Genomic DNA, 24,041 nt, shown 5'->3' on the forward strand with positions numbered 1-24,041 from the left:
AGAAGTGCGGTCAAAGTCCAATCGTAGCGATCGCTGATTTTTTTTATCGGTGTATTGAAACTGCTCGGTTTGCACTTGTGTCCGTTTTGATCTTGGATCAGACGAATCATTGTTGTTTTGTTTGGTACCGGTCGCATTAGAAAACCCGTTTTGGAATATGATGAATAATCGATTAATTTTATGAGGGTGGTGCAATCGAACAAACGAGTTTCATCCTCTCATTGCTGAATCTATTTTGGTTTAAGTGAGGAGCATGGCATTCTTTGATACGGAAGCAGTTGAGTTTGATCAAATCATTGGCATGGCAGGAATAGCGATTGAAGTTGAATAATCATAGTTTGGAAACAAAAATAGCGCAAATTCTTGCGTCTGTGAGTATCATAAATATTTACTTCAAACTCGGAGATGTAAATCTCAAGCTCTTTTCGAGAGCTCAAACAACAACTGACATCTTCGTAGTTCAATACGTAACATTGAACGATCGTTTCCAACCGTTGAGCTTCGTATTCGCGTCGCAAATCGATCGACAAATCAGAAATTCAAATAATTCGAATGTCTCGAGCTCACGTTTTGCGTGATCGTTACCGGCGAATGTAGGTTTGCCGAACAAATTCGCATTGTGTAAATGTGATCTAAAGAGAACCAGCAGTCAAATTTGCACCTGCTGAGAGACGTCATCGTTTAGATCAGTGATTCCCAAAGTGGGCGAATTCGCCCCCTGGGGGGCGATTTTTAGGACGAAGGGGGCGAAAATTTTCAAAACACAATTTGGGGGGCGAAAAATCCAGTAAAGGGGGCGAAAAGTCTAGTATGGGAGAAATTGAAAAATGACTCATAACGTTCGGAGGACACACGATTTGATAGAAATTTATGCTAATGCTTCTGAAGGACAATCAATTTCATTCTAAACTATTTCTAGTTTCACCTTAGATCGAATATACCTCTGATCTAAGCATGGTCATTTTAATTTATTCTAGAAAACACTTGATGACTGTCAAAAGAAAATATTTGTGTTATGCATTCAGATTTTTTTCATATCATATGAGTTTTAAAAATTTTAGGTTTTCTCAAGATCAGAATGATTTCAAGATACGGAGAACATTGATAACACACATTGACACCGTATCCAGACATTTAGCTGCACAGATTGTAACTTAACACTAGACAACGGACAAGAATGCTCCAGTGGCAGAGCCGCGAAACATTTTTAGCGAATAGTGTCAATGACTGAAGCTGGAATCGAACCCACACCCCATGACACGATGCGATCACTGCTTGACGATACTATCCACTGGACACAAAGCCCACAATACTCAATCTGTATAAAAAAGTGAAAAAGTTTTGTATGCCATGAGTTGGCTTGAGAACGGATCAATGTATTCGAAACACTCTCACTGTTGCATTTGTTCTGGACTTTAAAGTAATCGTCCGAAGAAAAAGTTTAATAAAATCTCTAGAATAGTCGGAAAACGTAAGAAAACTAATCTGTAAATTTGTTTAGGAAACTTTATGACTTGATGGCAAGACGAAGTTTTCCAGGATCACTAGTATTTAACATAAAGATTGTTTTAATTTTTCTATTGTTAGCATCCAGTTTTTCACAGAGAAAAATATGTTGTACCCTGTTTTGTTATTTAGGTTGCACTTTTTCATACCATTCTTACTTCTTATGGTACAAAGATTTTAATTAACAAATCTCTGAAAATTTGGCTGACAAAATCAGGTTCCAACGATGAATTAAAGCCATTTTGTGGAGTGTATATTTTTTCCAAAGCAAATATGTTTGATATTTTTAACACTTTTGTAGTAATATACGAGTAAACTTGATAATTTTCTATAATATTGATCAAATGTTTAGTACAGTATATAGATTAATTCAAATATATGAACTTGTATATGAACCGTTCATCAGGGGGGCGATTCTAAAAAATATTGGCCTCGAGGGGGCGAAAGTCGAAAAAGTTTGGGAAACACTGGTTTAGATCGTAGAATCCAATCTTCATCAGAGTTATTCCCACGGAAGCAATGTAATTCTAGGCATTTCTAAGGTTTCACCGAAAAAAAAATCATGCAGGTTTTTTCCCTTGGACAAGGTCTACATTTCTTCGTCGTTCTTGTTTTCCGAGTTGAGCGAAAAAATAACAAACTCGCTGCTAGCTCCGAATTTATTTATAAACAAAAGCTGAAATCCACAATTTTTCGTGCCGAGCTCTTTGGCACGTTACGCTGTATGGTGGCAATAGGTTTCCTAGCAGAAAATCGAACAAAATCGTTTTTATTTTTGTCGAATCAAGCTTCGGATCGTTGTTTTTTTAGCACCTAGATTTTCATTTCTCCTTTCTTCATTAGAGCCTGATAATGACGACAAAGTGTTATTCTTTTTTATCAACCGGGGTTGATGTCTCAGTTGTTTGTTGATGTCCCCATGTGTTAAGCGTGACCTAGATTCGGTTGATACGCACAATGTGTGGTGACCTCCTAAACGGCTCGATTCAAATCGATGCGCAGTGGGAGGCTTGATCGAGAAGAATCGTCCTCTTTGGCCACTTGAAATTCATGTTTATAAACATATTCGCCGACTGCCGAGACGACCGGTGCCGAGGCGTGTCGCACAGAGTATCTACTATTATTAGCCATCAATCCGTAAGCTGTATTCATATAGTTAAGTGGAAGTAAAGCGACTTTCTAACCGCCCATCCGTTAGGAGTTCTGTTATGACGTGACGGGAATACGTGACCATTAGCATATCAGTCGTTGTCAACCGTGGATTATCTCAGCAAAACGCATTGTATTGGACGATGGAGATAGGGCCATAGTTGTGGGTTGAAGTCTCGCCAAGCGATAATACCTGGGGAAATCTACAGTTGCTAGGCGGCACTTCTGAAAAGGGACACGTGCAATTACCGGCTCATGGCTACAGGTGTATGAAGGCACGGCCAACTGCATAGCACGTTTAATTTTTTGTTCAAAATGTGCAGACGTAGGTACCTACCTACAGACAGTGTATCACAAAAGTGTTCGTTCATGAACCCTTTTGTGATACACTGTTGTTGATGGCTGTTCAATTCGTAGTTGCTACTTCATGTTTGACAAGAAGTATTAAAATTTCACAAAGATTCAATAGGTATATGGAATGCTAAGCATGAATGCTTAATAAATGAAAATTTTAAAAAATCATGCGTTCAAATTATTTCGACACCGGCCAGCTTCTTTTTCTACAAAGATTCCGTATAAGATGTCCTCAAAAGGCGCTATACGTACAAAAGTGGAGGCGATATATGTACATATTTTATACGATAAAAATTGGCATAAAATACGAGTGTATAGATTTTATTGCAAATTATCTGTGATCTTATGCGACTTGATTTATGATAACAAACTTGATTTGACAGTTGCTAACGAAATCCAAATTCACTAATGGGATCCGAAAATAAATTTTTATGTGAAAAATTTCGTCAATCAAACTATTTCGCACTAGTAAACGGTTTTTCACGTAAATGCTTGTGCGATTTCTAGTTGTCTGAAACGTCCTTGCGGGCTTCGGGAGAGGGAAGGTATTAACCAACAACCATTATTACTACACTCTTAAAAATAATGGAAATTACAGTGGACGTAATTCACAGTATGACTAAATGACACAGGATGTAAATTTTGAAACGACACAAAAATGTGTCCTTGAAGATGTAATGTACAAAATATGTAATTTCACACGTTAATGGACGCGAAAACGGTGGCACTAAGATCGGAATTCCCGAATCAGACGCTATGGTATTTGAAATATGACATAAATTCACGTAATTTGGCTCGCTTTTTTTATGTGCATCCAAAAGACGTAAAATCACATGATTTTTTCAGAGTGTCTAGTTACCAATAAATCTTTTGCATTACAGTTGGCATCACGCAGAAGAATTTCTGTATGTTAAGATAACATTCCTGTCAATTAGTTTTACTTACGCACAAATAGTTGTTTCGAAATAAAATTAACTTATGCCAACACTAAATTAACGTCAAATCAAATACACACACTTCTTTGATTGAGCTATCCACTTGTACTTATAACAATTATAATTTTGATAATTATCACTATTCGGAAACATTCACCTCCCTAGACTTCAAGTCATGCTCACAAATCTACTTACTTCTAACTTGCAAGGAATAGTGTAGGTACTAAGATGACCACCTCTTACGCAGGAGACCACATATCAAGTTTGTCGACTCGCCCTTTGTTTTCATTTTTGAAATGTTATTTTTAGATCGATAAAGCAGCACCGAATCTTTTCAGATATGTTGATAAAGCAGAACAAAATGCTGAGTAAACATTGCAAAATATTGTAAACTCAATAAAATTCACTTTAAGTCAGCTAAAATATAGTTAAATTTTGACGTTTGACGTTTGTAAATTCAATCAAAAATATAGTTATCAACAACTATATGGTATAGTTATGCTTAACAATATACTGTCAATTCAACTATATTTTTAGTTATCTCCAAATTAACCTTAAAATATAGTTAAATTGACCGGAAAAATGATTACGAACACTATATTTTGTTCTCCGTGATGGAACGCCACTGATCAAACTATGTTCTTAATTAATTCATAATATAAAGATTGTCCGACATTTCCCCGAAAACCATTTCCCCGAATGCAATTTCCTCGAATGACATTTTCCCGAATGAACTTTTTTCCCGAAAACTATTTTCCCGAATGACCACTTCCCCGAAAAATCGTAATGTAATTGAAATACTGAAAGCTATTTATGCTCCTGCTGCCAAAACGCAAAATATTTTTTTAATTTGTTATAAAATCCTCGTGTTTTAAGTAACAGATGTTCAGTATAATGTGCCACGTGCATTTGACTCAAGGCAACTTAGATTTTTTTGTGATAGCTTGATGAAAAAAGCGAGCACATGATATGCAGTTCGAGTATAGATATTGCGGGAAAATTAAAAAAAAAATATATTTTTTGAGTATAGATATTGCGGGAAAATTTAAAAATTGAACAAATGAACCTCAGTAAGCAGTGCAGTTTTTACAAAGTTAATCAATGTGTGAATGTAAGAGTATGGAAGGTAAGCAGCATACATAAATATTTTATTTTGTTTAAAATTATTGTTGAGTCCCTTGTCAATTCATTGATTCAATGATCCGGTGTACCAAAATCATCAATTTGGATTGGATTGGACGGATTGTTTTGCTAATATCTTAGAGGTATGTAGCATTCATATCGGTGCACGTGACTGCTCATAGTCCAAAGTGGCAGCAAATAAATAATGCAAAATCAGGGGTCACTACGATGAATTTCGTGGAAAATTTTCCATTGAATCTTTCTGGATTTTCCAGCAATCAATTTTTTTCTTACCACGCGTAATATTTGGCTTATGGACATTTGGCCGAATGAACATTCGGCTTAGTTTTGCCTTCTTAGAATAATAGGCTGTTCTTCAGATTTATACTGTTCCAATATTTCGTGGCACTTAGCTGATATTATTTATTTGAAGTTTCCTTCTTTTAATAATTGGCTGTTCTTTCACATTGTTTCGCATCATTTTGCCAAGATGCCTTATTCGGCCAAACGTCCTCATGCCATATGTCTACTAGGTTAACGGTGTTTCATTATACTTAGTGTTAGTAGCTACGTGCGTCCATTGATCCTTTGAATTTATTGTGTCTTACACTACATAATGAAACCTCGAGTCTTCTTTTTAGGGACTTTTAATGACAGCATGACTTTTAATGACAGCTGACAATGAATATTAGCTTTCAGATTAAAATCTTTGTTTATGACTTGGATAGAAACAGTTTTGCCGAACTTCAATTTTTCCGAAATTTTTCTTAATGGGTCATCTAGTCGAGAACATAAAATACAGTAAGCATGTTAGTAATGAAATAGATTTTTCTTCTGCCTATTTGAAAAAAAGAGTAGATCGAAAACATTAAGAATGTTGGATCAAAATTTTAGAATCTGTAGTATTCGTTCTTACAATTACATTTGAAGTAATAGCATATCATTACCAGAAAAAAATATGATTAAAGTTTATCTCTCAGATCAACTTCTAAATCTTTCAAACTCAGGTGAGCTTTTGAATTATTTTGTTTTGATTTCTGAACATATCTGAAGTTTCAAAAAATGTACCATACTATTGAACGTGGGCGTAGCCAGGCCTGATTGTGAACGAAAAGGAAGTTCAAACCACCCATTAAGACATTTAACATATTGCACACAAAAATTATAATTTTCGGTTTGCATAAAACGTAAGAGAACAATAAAATTTGTTCTCTTCTTTCTTGAAAATGCGACTTAGTTGGATGATGCATCCATGTAATAACTGGAAACATTTTCGATTTCTTAAAAATAATACTTTTGAACGATTCTGTTCAATAAGATCTGATAGGATGCATGTATTATTATCCAAATATTTTTTTAAACTAGTACTGATCGTATAATCATAGAACTATTTAAAAGAAATATTGACGAAATGCTCTTATACATACTAACAAAACAATTTTTAGAAATCAAAAAGTTAAGTTTTTGATTGCGGGGTTGATCAATTACGGTGTTAAGTTTGATAAAAAAATGATATGTGCCATTCACTCATCATTGGGTCACTGAATCTGAATCAAGTCTGAGAAATCTATCAAAATGTTGATAAAACGGTAAATTTTAGAATTGTATTTTTTTCACGAAAAGTTTTTTTTTCTCTGAAAATGAAGTTTTTATCCTCAATGCAAATTCAAAACTGGAATCAGAAAACAAATCTGGAATGTATGAGGCAGTTTATTTGAATAGTTTCTTTATATGGCCTTAGTTATAATCGATTGGTTGGATAAGAACCTTTCAACAGTTCATCAAACCTTTCCTAAAAACATGTTTTTCCATGTTATAGTTGTCTTCAATGTAAAAGATTCATGAGCAGCTATCAGAAAATGTGTCGTCACAGAATTTTTGAAAATCCAACTCTAGCTCTCTTGACAGTCTGTACATGTGGGTACGGGAATGATCAACTTCTCCTCACTGATCAACTACACCACGAATTACGGGAATTGATTGTTGACCAGTAAGAAGTCTGAAATCAACATTATTCCTTCACAATATGCGACTACAATTATTATACAGTTTCCTCCAGAATTCTTTAGAAAAGTGCTGGGGGCTTTTCCCAGTATTTCTTGCAGTTCTTATTCTAAAAAAAGTTCCCAAGAATTTTTCAAAGTACATCTCGAGAAATTTTCGTAATATTATTAAATCAACGAAAGTAAAGCTAGCAATTAAATTTGGGATTCCTCTAGACTAGGGATTTTCAGACGTTATGGATCGCTGAGCACTTTTGAAATTAAATTGTTGCACGGAACACCTATTCTTCGTCGTCTTTTCGTTCGAAATTCGGATTTTCTAACCGGAAAAGATCTACGTTGATTTGGTAAGCTTTTTATGTAAAGTCAAATTTTGTGACTTCAGCATCCTAATAGTATATTTGGTTTCTCGTCAAATATTTCAAAATTCGAAAATTCCAAACGGCATAACTCTTGTAGTTTACAAATTTTCCAATGTTTGTTTTTATTTGGACAACTGGGTCAGTGTTTTGTAACATAATATGGTGCCGAGTCATTTGGTCGAATGCCTCGAATCGTACTAAGTAAATTATTTCATAGCAACGACAAGTTTTGGCTTCGTCTTTTTGCATAGGAAAAACAGTGAGCTTCTTTGACGTAAGTGTTCACCGAGCCGTTCTGTTTACTGCTATACGCAAGCAATGATGTAGAGTTCAGTTCACACATGACAATCTTAATCTTGGAGGAGAATGACATCTAAGTTAACCCTTGAGCTAAAAAATATGTTCTGAGTATGACTTGTTATGAACATGTATTAAAATCTTTAACTCTAATAACTTTTGAAAAAGAAAGAGAAAAAAGTCTTATAAAAATTTGTTAGTATAACTACAAAGTATTGCCGATGATTTAAAGAAGGAAAATTTCTCAATCAAGATATAATCTTGACAATTGTAATGAAACCAGTATAACTCGAAAGAAGCGCCTATGTTTAAAAGAAGGAAACATTTTTGATGAAGTTAATTAAATCATTTAATGAAATTAATTAGCTGATCAGTTATTGGGCCACAATTATGAATCCTGTACATCAGCGACTTGTTCTGCCAAATGGCGTTCGGCCAAATGGTCGGACATCGCATTCTTTACATCAGCGGTTTCCATATCGTGCTCCACGGAGCAATTGATGCTCCGCGAAGCCTTGGCAGGTGCTCCTCGACAGTTTTGATAACTTTCCCCAATGTCTTGAAATATCTCAACTTTTTCTTAGAATTTTTAGAAGTTTAGATTTAGGAAACAAAGCAACAGACCGCGCTGGAGATATGATAGATTGATTAATCGTTGGTTGCGAGCAATCGATCGAATTTTCATTTAAGCTTACTGTTTTGTGCTCTAGATTTGTGTTAAAAAATTTAACGATGTAAGCAATGCATTTGATTTTCACCTCTCGAAAGATATGTTCAAACTTAGAACAAGAAGTATAGAATAATACAGTTTTTAAGATCTGCCTGTACGACAATGTCGAAGATGGTGAATAAAAAAAAATCCCGTTATATATTCGACGTTATTGTGGATGACGAATAACAGTTTTTACGAGTGTTATAAACACGGTGTCAAAATCTCGATCATTATTAAAATCTTATATACCTCGGATATTTTGACGAAAAAAGAAGAAAATTTCCTGTACATTTTGTATGGAACAGTTTTCGCAATTTTTTTTAAGTTAAATATGGAAAAAACACAAAGTTAAAAAAAATCAATATTTCTCGACAGAATTTTTAGAATCTTTAATGGTGTTATAGTGATGTCGGAATACTTATCATCGACGTAAAAAATCTGAGGAACAATCAATTTCGATAATAATCGAAATGGTAATACCATGTAACAAAATCAAATATATTTCACGAATTTAATCAATATTATGAATATTTCCGTGAGCTCTGAAGTTGTACTTAATCCATTGGGAAACATTAAAAAGCTTAAAAAAGAAATATTTTGATACAGAAAATATATTAGTTGTTTGAAAAAAAGTTTTTTAATCAAAGCTTTCAAGCCATGAATTTCTAAAAAACGAAAAACCAAATAAAGTTAAATTTAATCGCTCATTTGTTCAAGTTTAGAATAAAAAAGCTTGCTCATTCAAACAAAATAAATCTTTTTAGATTAGAATAAAGATTTAATATGAAATCAAAATTATGATGAAGATGGATCGTACAAAGTACAAATCGGGAGAACCGCACATCCGTTTGAGTTGAAAATATGATTGATTAGAAACAACAGCAAGTGACTAATCACTAATCAAGTTTTCAGCTTAAACGAATGTTTGGTTCTCCATGTGTGTTCTTAAAAATTACAGGCTAGGCTTGGATGATGTTATGAAACCAACAACAATCTTGCTGCACGATTTTTGTATGGATTGTAGGGACAATTTAAGCGTGTAAAAAGTCCAGATTTCAAACGGAGTGGTGATGAATAACAAGTGCTCCGCGTAAAAATTTTATTTCTAAAAGTGCTCCGCGAGTCAAAAAGGCTGAACACCCCAGCTTTACATATTTTAAAGTGTACTTTCAATCGAAAAGTTACGACACTAAAGAGCATTTTGAAATTGTTCTTCGCACACCTACCAAGACTTCGTTGAGCTCCAAGTGTTCCGGAGAGCACGACCTGAAAACCGCTGCTTTACACGTTCATTTGCAAGTTCTGCCAGTTTTTTTCCGGAAACATTCTGAGAATTATTTCCCCAAGGTTTCTATTTCTGCGCAAAGCATCAAAACCACAAGAAATGACGCCGTGAATCGCCTAAGATTTTTTTTTATAATAGTTGCTTAATAACCCATATGTAACAATTCTTTAATAATTTTTCTTCGAAGTTCTCATCCAAAAATTAGGATAGCAATTGCTTTTAGATGTTCTCCAAGAAATTTCTTCAAGTATTTCGTCTTGAAATCTTTTGAAGATTGTTCCAGATATTCTGCCTGAAGTTTTCCGGAAATAACTTCGATATGATTTATCATGAATTCTTTCCAGAATTCATCCTTTGTTACGATACCTTATTCCTCAGGAAGTGAAACAAAAATCCTGGATTTTTTAATTGATTCATCAACAAAAATTCACTATAACTCCAGTACATTGGATATTGATGTCTTTTCTCTGACCCTACTGTTTTCTGATCATATTCGATAAGTTTGTTATCGGCAGGATAAAAGTTCAGTTATCCAGAAGTTGCCAAAGGAAATTTGTTGTTATTTTACAGCCACTCAGTACCTCTGGAAATTGCTTGGAAACCCTAAAAGCCACTTGAAATTGTTGGAATAGATTTGAAAACCTTTGGGAATTCCAAAGAATCCGAGAAACAGTGTTGCATTTGAACGCGTTCAGTTTGCGTTCCAGTTCAAACGTTTGAACGAGAGATCAAGTAGGCTTGAACATTGAGCAGTTCAAAAATTTGAACCCATGCGAGCTGAAAATTGAACGCGGAATGAAAACTGTCGTCATGGCAGACACACGACTTATTTCAATGTTGCAAAGTTTTGCTAAGATGTTAGGAAACATTTAAGGTGCCATATATTTGTAACGATTGGAATTCAATATGTTATGATGTAGTGTTTTTCGTGTTTTCAGCTTCATTGTGCATTTTGAAGTGAACGGGCCGTTCTTGAGCAGGTGCAGAATCTTGCACGAGAGTTCAATGCTTGCTAGGTTCTCGTGCAAAATTAGAACGCGTTCAGTTCACTTTTGGCTCGCGTTCAGTTCAAAATGCATCACTGCCGAGAAAACCGAGAACCCAAAGAAAAATATTGAAACCGCTTGGAAATACCTTGGAAGCCCTTAGTGATACGCATTCCTTGAAAACCCTTTGGGTAATAGAACATCCTCATTTGCATAATATTCTCTGAACACTTCCGCAGTCATTGAATGAGAGCATTTTTGCTGATTGATTAGGTAATGAGTTTTTATATCATATACAAAGCACAAAGATAATCATTGGCCCGGAGAAGTTGAGAAAAATTCTCGACTGGATCTTGATTCGAAACCAACACTACCAACATGGCCCATTCAGTCTTTCGACAATCTTAATCAAATATCAATAAACCATTGTTTTCATGATGATAATAAATCTTCGAGCTGTTTAGTAGAATATTTTTTTCTTTTTTCATCTACTTATTGTTTTCATGTTGTACCTGTTTTGTTAGTGAGAGTTAAATATTAAAAATTTATGATTTCATGCTAATGCCGTGACGATTTCAGTGATAATGTCTCAACATAAAATTAGAGTTGAGCATCTGAGCCCACGCTGCAACTTTTGAACCGACAACCTGAAGCTACGATGTTGATCAATTAGCCAAATTCATTACTCCACATGAAAATTGCAAAAATAAAAAAAAAACCTAGAAGCAGCTAAACGAAATTAGCAATTTCCCATCATTAGCCTTGGACGGCAAATGTACTCTCCCGCTTCGAACAGTGTTGTTTACCTGATTCTGAAGTCACTCGCCCGATAAGATAAAGTTTCGCATCTGAAGCGTTCAATAGTAGGTACCTACAGCAAACTGTTTTCATCGCGAATTGCCAAGCGACCAACAAAATTTACGTAATATCCATAACTCACTCGCCGTTATGGGTGATGGGACTTTATCGCTATGCTCCTTTATTGTGGGTTGTCTCCCAATTCCTAGTGATTAGGTTTACTGTACGTAATTAGTAACTGCTGGATTTCTTCAGGGAATTGCCAGCAGGAAGCACTCTGGAAGTTATTGGCCTCGCAATCAAGACTGCTGTGTGCTGATTGCCCGGCTGATTGAAGGGCAATTTAGATTTTTGCCAATGGTGGTGGGACGATGGCATATGGAAACCGAATTGCGGCAATCGAGAGCTTCAATCGGTCAATTGTTCCTTTCATCAGTGAGATGTGCTTATTCAAAATCAATCTTGCGAGCGAGTTTATTGACTGTTCAATTAAAATTGTATTCAGGGTTTTTAGGAATAATTAGCTAAAAGAATTTTCCGTACATCAAAAATTACGAATGCGAATTGTTCAATGCTAATGCTGAAGTTGAAGTATTGACTCAATTTTTCAGTTATCGTACTACACATATGACCACAATATCTAACATTAAATCATTGTTTGAAAATGGACAGGAAATTCTGTATAACTGAATAGAAATCAAAAATTTGTAAATCATGTCACTATGGCTTCAATAGCGTATGACACAGGCACGCCGGTTGAGAGAAAATGCGCGATTTGTTTGCGCAGCAGCCGCTTCGATCCTTCACCTACTACTTACTCACCGAAAACACTCATTCTCACACTATACCGCGCCCGTTAGCAGTTCACACTACCACCCAACAGCAATCTACCAAAGTTTTCAAGGTCCTTTAAGGTCAAGCAACTATTACCGTAACGCGATCAGTTATACCTGCTAGCAATATTACTTAACTGCTCTACTGTTCTTCGCTGGTTGCACGATCAGTCCTGCGAGATAACTGTTTCCAATATTACGCAGCCTTTGTCGAATGCGTTTGTGCAAGACGATCGTTTCGAAATTCAAGTATTCTAACTGTGTTTTCCCTTCATCCCACTTCTATCCACAGACGTTCCATATCGTTGGACACAGCGACACGCCTGAGAGAAGCCGCCATGAGTAAGCTCATCCGCCAGGTATCGATCGAAACGCCCGCACCGAAGATCAAAGATTGCGTGTTCAATCTGGTGGTCCCGGTGCCGGACACTCCACCCTCAGGGGCCCGCATTCTGGTTGTCTACGCCGGGGCATGTTACCGCAAGAATCAGTCCTCATCGATCTCGTCGATCAGCAGTCAGCTGTCGGATACGGGTGACATTACCACATCTCTGCACATGCTGGCCAAACAGATGCAAGGCGGCAACTTCTCCAGTATTAGCGAGGAAGGTCCAGATAACACATCCGCTCAGGCTCATCAGACTTCGGTAGCCATTCAGCACAATCCGGCCGCACATCACGGTGTCCGGGATGGAGCTCTGTTCCCTGGTTTCGAAGTGGCCGGCGTCATCGAATCGCTCGGCAGTGAACTCAAAGAAGACTGTGGCTTCAAAGTGGGCCAACGTGTGATCCTCTACCCGTACGAGGGTGTCCCCTGCGGATACAGTGAACTGATGGTGGTTCCCGACCTGAAGTATCTGATTCCTATTCCGGACTCGCTGCCGCTCAGTGTGGCCGCCACATTGCCCACCGGCGCTCTGCTGGCTCAGAGTGCCATCGTCTCAGCTCACAAAATCGTCGATGACCTGCTGAAGAAGCGACCGAACGAGAAGGTGAAGATCCTGATTGTCGGAACGGGCGGTCTGGCGCTGTGGGCCATTCGGATTGCGGCGCAGCACTTCTACACACCTGCCACCAAGGACAAGATCCAGATTACGGTGGCCAGCTTGCGGGACGAGGGCTTCGTCATGGCGAAAAAGTGTGAAAAGTGAGTAGTTGTGGTTTTTTGTTGTGATATTTCTAGTCTTGTATTTTTGTAAAATATGTTAGCAAGATACGCATAATTATTCGTAATCATAAAGTGGGTTTGCATATAGGTAGCATGCTTCACCAACTGTTCGACAAGCAATTGCTGTTAACTATTAACAGTGGTGCTCCTAACGGGAAGAATAGATTAAAGTAATACTTCTATGTTCTACAACAAAAAAAGCAGTGTTGCTCTGAAAGTAATTAAATAATCATCTCAGCATGATTAGACTTCCTATCAAAAAGGGGTATTCTGGAAAATTGTAGCTTGGAACTTTTTCAAAGATTACACAGCGGAACACGATGTCTCAAGCACCAAATTATCACTAATAGAAACGAAGAATTTTGAAACAAATCGGTTTAATGTAAATTTTATCTTGCAATTTCAACTTAATTATATCTATATTGAAAGTTTAAGTCCTGTTTTGCATGCTTGGTGGATTAGATCTTAAAAAAGTTTGATAAATCATACTTCAAACTTCATGTAACATCAATGAAACCAATATTTTATTCAACTTTGGCGACATTTTTGAGAATGGCATCAGATTCAGCGACCGCAAATCTACTAGAGACATATAATTTGATTCTTGAAACACACAAAAATGCCATTTTTGTTACGCTGTTTTATTATGACGAGCAGTTGGAGGAGTGAACACAAAAGGTTTTAATAAATCTTCGAGCTGTTTAGTGGAATACCTATAAGTAGCTAAATTTAGTACTATACCATTCAATTCCACTAGAGTTTGTATCTTTTAACAGATACGCGAATTTCGACCTCAACTGTAAGGCCGTCTTCAGTGTCGTGTACTAAACTAGATAAGATATTTGATAATTTTCTAACTCTTTTGAAATTTCAATGCACAAATTTCAAATAACAAAATTGTATAAAATTTTAGTATTTTTTTTCAGATGCTTGTCTCTTGACATTATTTTTCTTGTCGACCCTCAAGTAAAACATAATTTCGGGTGTATATAGTGGCGAACTCGTTAACCCTTGAAAATCCGAGACGAACCTTAAATTTGGGAATAGTCACAGTTCGGAGACCAGTAGATCAATTAATTTGAAATCAATGTGGTTTGTTGGTCTTACAACTAGAGTGTCCATCCCGGGACAATAATCCCGGGATTTGACAAATTTCGGGATTCTCCGTTACCCGAGATATAAGTTCTGACATCCAATGAATCCCGGGATTCCCATATTGTCCGTAGAATTTGATAAAAACCGCTGAATTTCAATGAAAAATAATGACATTTTTGCTCACTATAAAGCATTATTTAATAAAATAGAAAAGCATCATGAAAAGGATAGAATAAGCTTTAATGCTTTTCTTTTCAAACATGAGCCGTCTTCATAAGCCTATGCTGAGATAGCAAATTTAAAAATACACCTAAACTTCAGTCAATAATTTTCAGTAATTAACATTTAGCATGATCGTACCTTCAATGATCTTTAATCGTTTCTTTGTTCTAAAATGTTTATGTCTTTTCAAATGTTTGAAGCAAACTGCTTTAAAGTTATGACTTAAGTTTTTACCATACTTCCATTTAAAAGTGTTGTAATGAAATTGAAAAAAAAAATCCATGGCAAACCCATAATTAGTCAAGCTAAGTTTAGGTTTTTGTTAGGTTACTTCATTAGAATAAGAAAGTCTTATCTGAAATGTGATTTGCTATAATTAACATATTATCTTGGAAAGATTCCATTGGCAAAAAAAAACATTGTATAGTTAAATGTGTACTTTCATTTCAACAACAAGATTAGATTTTTGTCCCGAATCCCGGGACGAGCAAAATCGTCCAGAAATGAACACTCTACTTACAACCTACTTGGGTGAGATATCCCCCTGACCACTCCCCCTTTTCTTGGTAACGGAAAAAGCGTGGATACGAGGGGTCGAAAATTGGCCTCAAACAGATATCTCAACATTCAAATTAGTTAGAAGGTTGGTATCTTCAGTAAATTTATTCAGCAGATCAAGGGGTTTCTGGCGATTAAAAACGATTGATTGAAAATTCAAGCGCTAGGTGCCGCTAGTGAAAAAAAATATTTAGTCATCTGTATCTCTAGATCAGGCCTGCCCAAGCTTTTCGAACCACGGGCCAAATCACAGAAAAAAAATTGAGCGGCGGGAAATATTATTTTGTTTGATTTTTATGTAAAATCTAACAAAAATCAATAAATTGGCATTTTTTTTTAGAAATCACAAGAATGACAATAGTTAAAAGATCCACTTTCATCAATAAACAAATAAAAAAAATCACAAAAAGGCTGATTTATATCCTGCTGAACTTTTGAAAACCCCAGCTCAATAATTTTGAAAAATCACGAGTAAAGAAGGTATCTGAATCTTTTCGTTATGGAAATTTTTTTGACCTCCCTGAGTATACATTATCATCTTAACTGCCACACCTTATACAAATGCGAAGATGGCAACATTGGCAAAGAAAACTCTCAGTTAATAAGTGTGAAAGTGCTCATAAGAACACTAAGCTGAAAAGCAGGGACGTAGTGCCAAGAAGAAAACCCGAGACGGTAAAAAAAAACCGTTTTCCTACGCTTCCATTTTTCTTCCATCATTATAGCACGTTTATCCTTACGCCTGATACATAGGCAGTCTAACCAAACAGCAAGCCTCTCTGCCATGAAATTATACAAGCCCTGCACCTTCTCACATGAACTGGCGTAGATGCAGGGACATATCCGGTCTACTATGGGAGCCAGTTTAATGCATCATCACCCTTCCCCGTCCCCTCATTAGTCTGCATTCTGACGTCATCTGCATTGATTCCTTGTATAAAAGCAGCTGATCTGGCGATACTGGAGTCAAGCTCAAGATTCAAAGAATTATAAATCTCCTTAGTGTCACATGGTATTTCTCCAGGATTTTTACTGCCAGACATTCCTTCAAGAATTTTTATCAAAAATATATTTCGGCGCAGTCAGTTTAGCTGAATAATCACCTGAAACTCATGCAAAATTTCCATGGTCTCATGATTACAAATGCAATTCTGTCAAAAACTTCCAAGTTATTCAACAAAGAAATTTTGTTTAAAATGCTTCTTCAATTTTCTCTACGAGTTCTTTTAGGTATTTTTTTAAATTATTATTTCTAAAATTCTTTCAGAAACCTAGAATTTTGTCTACACGCTACTTTTAAAACTTCCCCAAACTCAAAAAATACAATGCCTTTTAAGAGGGCCAACCGTCTTTAAAATAATGATATACTTACTCAATTGAAATATGTTCCGAAAGGCCTTAATGAATAACCAGTGAGATTTTGCTAATTGATTGTACATTTTTCAGCAGAATTACCTCCCAGATTTTGAAATTAATAAGCTAGGTATTTTTTTACACAATTATCCTGATGGATCCATGAGAAAATCTTTTCGTGACTAGTACACGACACTAAAGATGGCCTTCCAGTTGAGGACGAATCTAAATGGTAAAGTACTGAATAAGGGGTTTTATTTACTTTTTTCTGTAAATTCTTCAAGATCCTTAAAAAAATTACTAGCAAGCTGCTGCATGAATTTCTGCTGAGATCTTTGTGAAATTTTTGATGAGACCTATGTATTTTTTTTTTTTGATTTTTTGGTGAATTCCAAAGTAAAATGTTTTCTAGATCCCCTAAATTTATGGTGTGATTCTAAGTAGATATCTGAGGATAATTATGATATATTCATATCAACATTGACAAATCTTTTATGCTACTTGATATTTTCAACCCGAAGTAGATCCGTGAATGATGTGACCGTGTTTGAAAATACAACATAAAAGTTTTGTTTGCATATCTCAAGTAGTGGTGCAATGAATTGTGTTTGATCCTTTGTTCTTGACGCTTGCTCCTGAAGGGGTGGGCGATCAGGAGAGCATCAAACATGTCGCGCGTCGGTCGAGTAGTGAAATGAGAGAGCGCCGCGGATCGTTAATAGTGTTTGATTTATTGATCACGTCGCTTGCTCTTGCGTTGGCGAGTGATGAATACTTGTTCGGCGTATAATACGATTATCGGATTATATCGTGAATCCGCTTAGGCGTGATTATATCACGAATCGCATCACCAATCATTGGTGACTCCCAGATCTTTACCTTATCCCACTAACCCAAAATCCTTTCCATGACAACTGCGGAGATGCAGAGGTATACTCGGTATCTAGTAACAACTGTTGTCTGACTAACATTCCTACCCTTCTCCGATGACCGTAAGGACGTGGCCGGCGCCGTTATTCTCTTTTAAGATTGTGCACATTGAGAATGGTATGCTAATCCCAAGCCCCATTCATTAAATCTCTGTGCAACTTCGATTGTTCCGGTCAATCACGGAGTAGCAACTACGAATTATACGACCATCTATGCTCATGCTCATATCTCAAGTAGCGGTACAATCTCCATGTTGTAAAAACAAACTATTATCCACGGCGGACAAACAAGCTTTCCGATACCTTGTATTGATGCAGTCACTGCTTCTGATGTTCTTTATGTGATATTCAGATGTTCACCATAATGCTGCTTAAACCTTTCAAGGACAAATTGTCTATTACTTGTGAAGAAGTGATAAATGCACAATGGCGTAGTGCGCTCCTTATTATTGCGGATCTATGTCTATTCCGAACATATTAGTCGGAATGCGAAATGAAAATTTGAATTGTGTCCGTACACTCTGTGCAACTCCTAATAACATATCATCTTTTCATCTCATCCGCCAGAGTCAACGTTGTCCAGTGGAATGAGGATCTGTACGAGAAGCAGCTGATCGAACGCACACACGATGCCTGCGACGGGCTGGTGGACATTGTGATCGACTTCGGCACGACGTCTCGCAGCTTGCACCGATCGATGCAGTGCCTCACCAAGGGCGGCCACGTGTTCATCAGTGATGAAATTGCCGAGAAGCTGATGGCCCGGTTCGCCAAGCGGGCAGAAGAGCGCGGTGTGTTTGTGGAAGTGGTTCCCACGGGTACCATCGAACAGTTGCACGAACTCGTCAAGCTGGTCGACTCCGGTGAGGTATGTATTCAAAAAAAGGACCGTTGCAAGAATAATGTGAACTAACAACTGATAATTCCATCGTTTCAGATTGAACCCCCACCACACACAGTATTCCCATCGGACCAGGCCGCCGAAGTGGTACGCAAACTGGCCAGCTCAGAGATTCCTGGACGTGCCATCTTGAAATTCCACGACGTTGAGTAAACGGGTCCTACCTACCTTAAAATGCAAAGGCAAACAACTTTCTCCTCATGAGCCCCATCCCCACTTCACAGTTAAGATAAAACATTACTTACATATAAGTAATTCTACGAGAAATAAAACAATTAGAGATGAAATAACAATATAAATTGAAAATATTAGCAGTGTCAAGCAGGTGGAGTATCGTAGGCTCAGTCATTCTCATGGGATGGTAATCTCCCACAGGTAGTGGGCGCATCCCCGGCAACTAGCCTATTAGACGAAGAGAGACGAAGTGAACGAGAAAAGCATAATCCAGCTGAATAACTAAATTAGATGATTGCTTATCACAGATTCGTACGATGAAAAACCAAAATTACATTAAAATCTTTGAATGTATAATTTAACCTAAAACGGAACCTAAGCAGCAAATAAGAATTCTAATGATTGCAATTAATCGAACCCCAATTAGAGTATTCATTTTCGTTTTGTTTCATTCAATCTCTACCTATTTATGTTATTTGAATCGATAAATGACGTTGTCTTTCAACATTACCAAAAACAAAAGCTGATACGCGTTCGGTAACTTCCACGAGCTACCTTTCAATAAAGCAATTTTTCATTGCACCAAACCTCATACTTTGCTCGTGAAGTAAACTACTATTTACACTGAACTGTAAAGCGACGAAACGCTACGCAAACACGAACCGGTGATCAATTTTCAGGAGATGTCCATTGGTGGCTACACTGTAATTAAATTATTAAACTAAATCTACGAAATGGACAGGCACTGAATCAATTAACGAAAGTGAACGCAGTGGGTCAAGACTAGTTTTAGACATGACAATTTATAACTCATTTCTATTGACATTATCGACGTGAGTCGATAACCATAAAAAAAACTTGATTTGCCGCCTAGAAGTAATTAAATTTTATGTACAAAGAACTTAATAAATTTAAACGTAAAACTACTCAAGATAGGGTTTGGTCTACCAGGGATTTACAGACACTCTCACACAAAAGATAGAAGATCAAAACGCCTACCCGTAGTGTACTATTACTACAAAAAATATTGAAAGCTATCGGTTTTCTAACCCTTTCAAATTACGCAAATCTTAAAACCAACCAAACCACATTGCAACAATAGAAATGCAACCAAACAATCTTCAGTTCGTTGGAACGATAAATGAGTAGAAGGAAACTTAAGTTGTGATTGAGTTTTCCCTCAACAGGGACGTGCTTCGTCGCAGGAGGGTGGAAAACCGTGTTTGATTTAGTCTATCGTCTTTTAATTGGTAAGCCCTTTTGACTATTGGTTCTTCGTTTCGGGACGATAATAGCGAAAAGATTGAAAATCATTACTAAAATATGGAAAAACAAAGTTATTTAAAGTTGTATTGAATTAAAAATGAAGTGAATCCACGGAGAACCGTAAACAATGGTGGAGCGATGTGTTTAGAATTAAAACAGTACACTTAAAAAAAAACTAGCTTAAACAGTGAAAACACTGACAAAAGAGAAGAGAATGAAGGAGATGAAATATAAAATGGAAACAAAGCAACAATGTGTATTATTGAATAATAATAAAGAACTGTATAGGAGTTTCAAGAAAATCAAACCGAACTATTGTTGTGGGATTGCTTGTCCGAAATATTTCCATTCTGAACATGAGCATAGATGACCGTACACTTCGTAGTTGCTAATCGTGATTGATTTAAATTGCACAAGACATCAACAGACGGAGCATGGGAGTAGCAGCGGGGAACGAGCCTCTGGAGCATGCCTTCTGACCATATTCAGTGTACAATTTCGTGAATTCCAAACAATCTTCTTCTCCTTCTTCTTCTTCTCCTTCTTCTTCTTCTTCTTCTACTTCTTCTTCTTCTTCTTCTTCTTCCACAGTTATTAACTGAGAACTTTCTTTGCCAATGTTGCCATTTCGCATATCGTGTGACAGTTACGATGATACTTTATGCCCAGGGAAGTCAAGGAAATTTCCATTACGAAAAGATCCTAGACCGACCGGGAATTGAACCCAGACACCTTTGGCATGGCTTTGCGACTACAAACGCGTACTCTAGCCACTCGGCAAAGGCAGGCTTCTTCCTTGCTCCTGACTTATTCTCTTTCTCCCCCATTTAATGATCAACTACAAAAGAGAAGCGATTTTACCCACACACAAACTGAGCGTACGAGCTCTGCGGGATGAAGAGTTCACACGTTTGTGTTTTGTTATTTTCATTCCCACAGTGGTGAAGAGCTTGTTTTGACAACCTCAGTGCTTAAAAGAGAAGGAGATTATTTTCTCCCTTTCTCAGTTAGGGGGAGAGCATGTTTTCCCATTTCTCAGCTCGGGGAAGAGCATTTCCAGACAGCTCTTCGTTGTCTCTTTGTAGCTCTTTGCCCAAAAGGGCAAAGAGGACAGCGAAATCATGCTCTTGTGTTGACGGAGAAACCAACCTCAGTTCATCCCAATAGCAATGATGATGTGTTTGCAGAGCCTCGCAGTAAGCTAGAGCTGTCGAATGGAAGATGTGCGTTTGGATAGAGCCAACGTTTCTCTCCACTCTCTCAGCCACGGATTATTCAACCAACAGCGAATGCTGGTTCATAATTGTTGTGAGCGTACGAGGTCGCTTCATCTATCAGATCAAGATGAGCAGAATAAAGCCTGGGCAAAGGAATGACCCAAACATTACAGAGTGTATAACGGCGCCAACCACGTCCTTATGGTCATCGGAGAAAGGAAGGATTGTTAGTGTGACATTAATTGTTACTAAAGACCGATTATACCTCTTCATCTTCATGGTTGTCACGGGACGGAGTTTTTGTTAGTTGAAAGGATTCAGAAGCTACATAATCTAGATTCATGAAACATCAACTGAAGATGAAGACTAAACAAGTAGTTGCCTAACAAAACTCGGAAACCGAAAAGAAATTCACTCATGCGGTGAAAAAACAAAACCGTTCGCTTGGGCTTCCGAAGCGCACGCCTCCTCCGAAATTCTTCCGGTTATTAACTTGAAACCTGCGATAAGCTAAATTTTCATGTAGTCACCCCTCCGCCCAGTTCTAAATCAGCCCAGAATACCTAAGCTTTTATCTCTCCCTTGTCTAATAGTTTCGAATATATAAATTAAAGATTGTAAGCAAAACCGTGAGTTCGAGTCAAATTTTGAATCTTTTAGGGGTGTTCTCATGGGCCGAGAGGTGTTCCGATTGGCATGAAAGTGTGACTTTTTGCATGTTTCATGTGAATGAAAATTCTACTAAAATTTGGTTGAAAACGGTGAAGGTCACTTTACAACTGTGTTAACGATTGTTAACACAGTTACTCTTAAGTGCTCTAACAGTATCACACTTACTCAAAATGGTGATTATACAATAATAATACAATAAAACTTGAAAAAATGTATGGTCATACATACGAAAACTTAAGACATAGTAGGGGTACCCGGGCAAGACTATGTCTTTAGGTTAAGCGCAATATACAATTTTTTGATTGCATGAATAATTTTGTCAAATGAGCAGCATGGTTTTACTTTAGGGTTCTACATTTATAACTACCGTTAAGTCACCAGTCACCGTGCGGCCTCCATTCACCGTGCACATATACAAATTCCTACAGAATATTCATACAATTTTCACAAATTATTCTTTTGTCAGCAAAATAAGACAAAACTGATGAAATGAAGTAGTTTTTGTCACAAAGCATTTTGAAAAACCTAGTTTATGTAGTCAAAATCATGTGAATTCTGTTTGATAATAATATTTTTCAACACTCTTAGTAGAAACGCCAAAAAATCACATTTTTTCATTTTAACGATAGAGTATGATTTTTTTTTTAATTTCAACAAGTTTTCACTATGAATACTATTAGTAAGATGTATTTCATCGTATGAGCAATAAGATTTTATGCAAATTAGAATTTTTTATTTTGTTTCAGTCGAAACCGGTAATATTAGAATTATTGTTATGTTGTCATTAAACTAGACCTGTGCGCCGAAATATTTTTAATCGGCGGCGGCGTGAGAGCATTTTTATACCGGCGGCGGCGGCGTCATCGGCGTCACGCCGTTAACAAGTTTCGGCGGCGGCGGCGGCGGCGTGCATCGGCGTGGAGAAAATTGGACATCAAAATGTTTGAGTTTGTCTTTTTTTTCCAGCGTTACGTTCCTACTGGGACAGAGCCAACTTCTTAGCTTAGTTTTCTACAAGCACTTCCACAATTGTTAAGTGAGAGTCAAAATATACGAAACAATCCTGAACTAGCCGGGGACATTGCCATTAGGCTAAAAAAGGCCTCCAAGTCGAAATGTCAAGAAAATTACGTTAAAAAACCCTCTAGCTGTGGGGCTTGAACTCACAACCCAAACCCCAAGATCATGCTAAATATTTTCGCGTTTAATACTACATAAATTTGGGTACATAAATATAAACAACAATTAAAACGATGAAACAGTTAATGCACCATTACAATTATTCAAATTACAGCGATTGAAATTGTTGGCCCATATGCGCTTATCTGGAATAATCTTGAAAAATCTCTGAAAAAAAAATGCAACAGACCCTGAAAAAAAAAATTTATGGTGAAATCCTTTCAGGACAACTTATTCATTATTATTAATCTTCGGACAAAATTTAAAAATAGTTCCTGGACGAATCCTTGGGAAAATTATTAGGAACCAGGAAAAATACTCGACGAACCAGAAAGGAACTCACAAGAATATTTGGTGAAATTACCACAGACAAATGTGTGTGATTTATAGAAAAACTGTGTAAGAGGGATCTTTGGAATTTTTTTGCTTGGGAAAACTATTCGAAGAATTCTTGAACGAATGTTTGAAGAATTCTCAAAGTAACCCTGAAAAAAAATAAAGGACATTATTAAAATTCTAGCAGATATATATGTGCTAGTAAAGACTTGCTTGGAAGATGTTCTGGAAAAAACTTTGGAGGAATGCCTTCAGAAATACAAGAAAAAATCTGGCACGCATCATTGTAAGTATTACCTAGAACTCGGTCGTATCCTCAGTTAGTATTTTAGAAGAAATCGTTGCATAATCGTTGCAGAATTTTTGGACGTATCCCTGAAGAAACCCATTGTGCATTTCCTGAAAGATCTTCAGGAGTATTACAAATTTAAAAGAAGGATATTTGGAGAATCTTTAAATAGGCTTCACTTTTTTGAAGAATTAATATTAAGTAATTCATGAACTAGTGCATTATGAACATTTTCGAACAAATTTATATGCGGTATTATGAGCGATATTTTGCTTATGCTCGTGAAAGTTGCAGAAATTTTTGAATTAGCTGCATGAATCCTGGAAACAATTTTGCAGGA

At 36.8% G+C, this 24,041-nt stretch overlaps 1 protein-coding gene across 5 annotated transcripts in view; it reads left to right on the top strand.

Annotated features, from left to right (window-relative positions):
• Positions 1-20,315, top strand: part of LOC5575162 (zinc-type alcohol dehydrogenase-like protein C1773.06c) — a 92,633-nt gene extending 72,318 nt beyond the window's left edge. For 4 of the 5 annotated variants that reach the window (XM_021846597.1, XM_021846598.1, XM_001655489.2 and 1 more), the window contains exons 2-4: positions 12,635-13,489; positions 18,235-18,535; positions 18,605-20,315. In XM_021846597.1, the coding sequence (XP_021702289.1) occupies positions 12,681-13,489; positions 18,235-18,535; positions 18,605-18,721 (1,227 nt within the window). In that variant the 5' untranslated portion in view covers positions 12,635-12,680 and the 3' untranslated portion in view covers positions 18,722-20,315. Of the gene's footprint in view, positions 1-12,448; positions 12,561-12,634; positions 13,490-18,234; positions 18,536-18,604 lie in introns of those variants that run through there. The other variant, XM_021846599.1, reaches the window with a different exon arrangement.
• Positions 20,316-24,041: the final 3,726 nt, after the last annotated feature.

This window comes from Aedes aegypti, chromosome 2 (assembly GCF_002204515.2).
Source record: "Aedes aegypti strain LVP_AGWG chromosome 2, AaegL5.0 Primary Assembly, whole genome shotgun sequence".
NCBI lineage: Eukaryota > Metazoa > Arthropoda > Insecta > Diptera > Culicidae > Aedes > Aedes aegypti.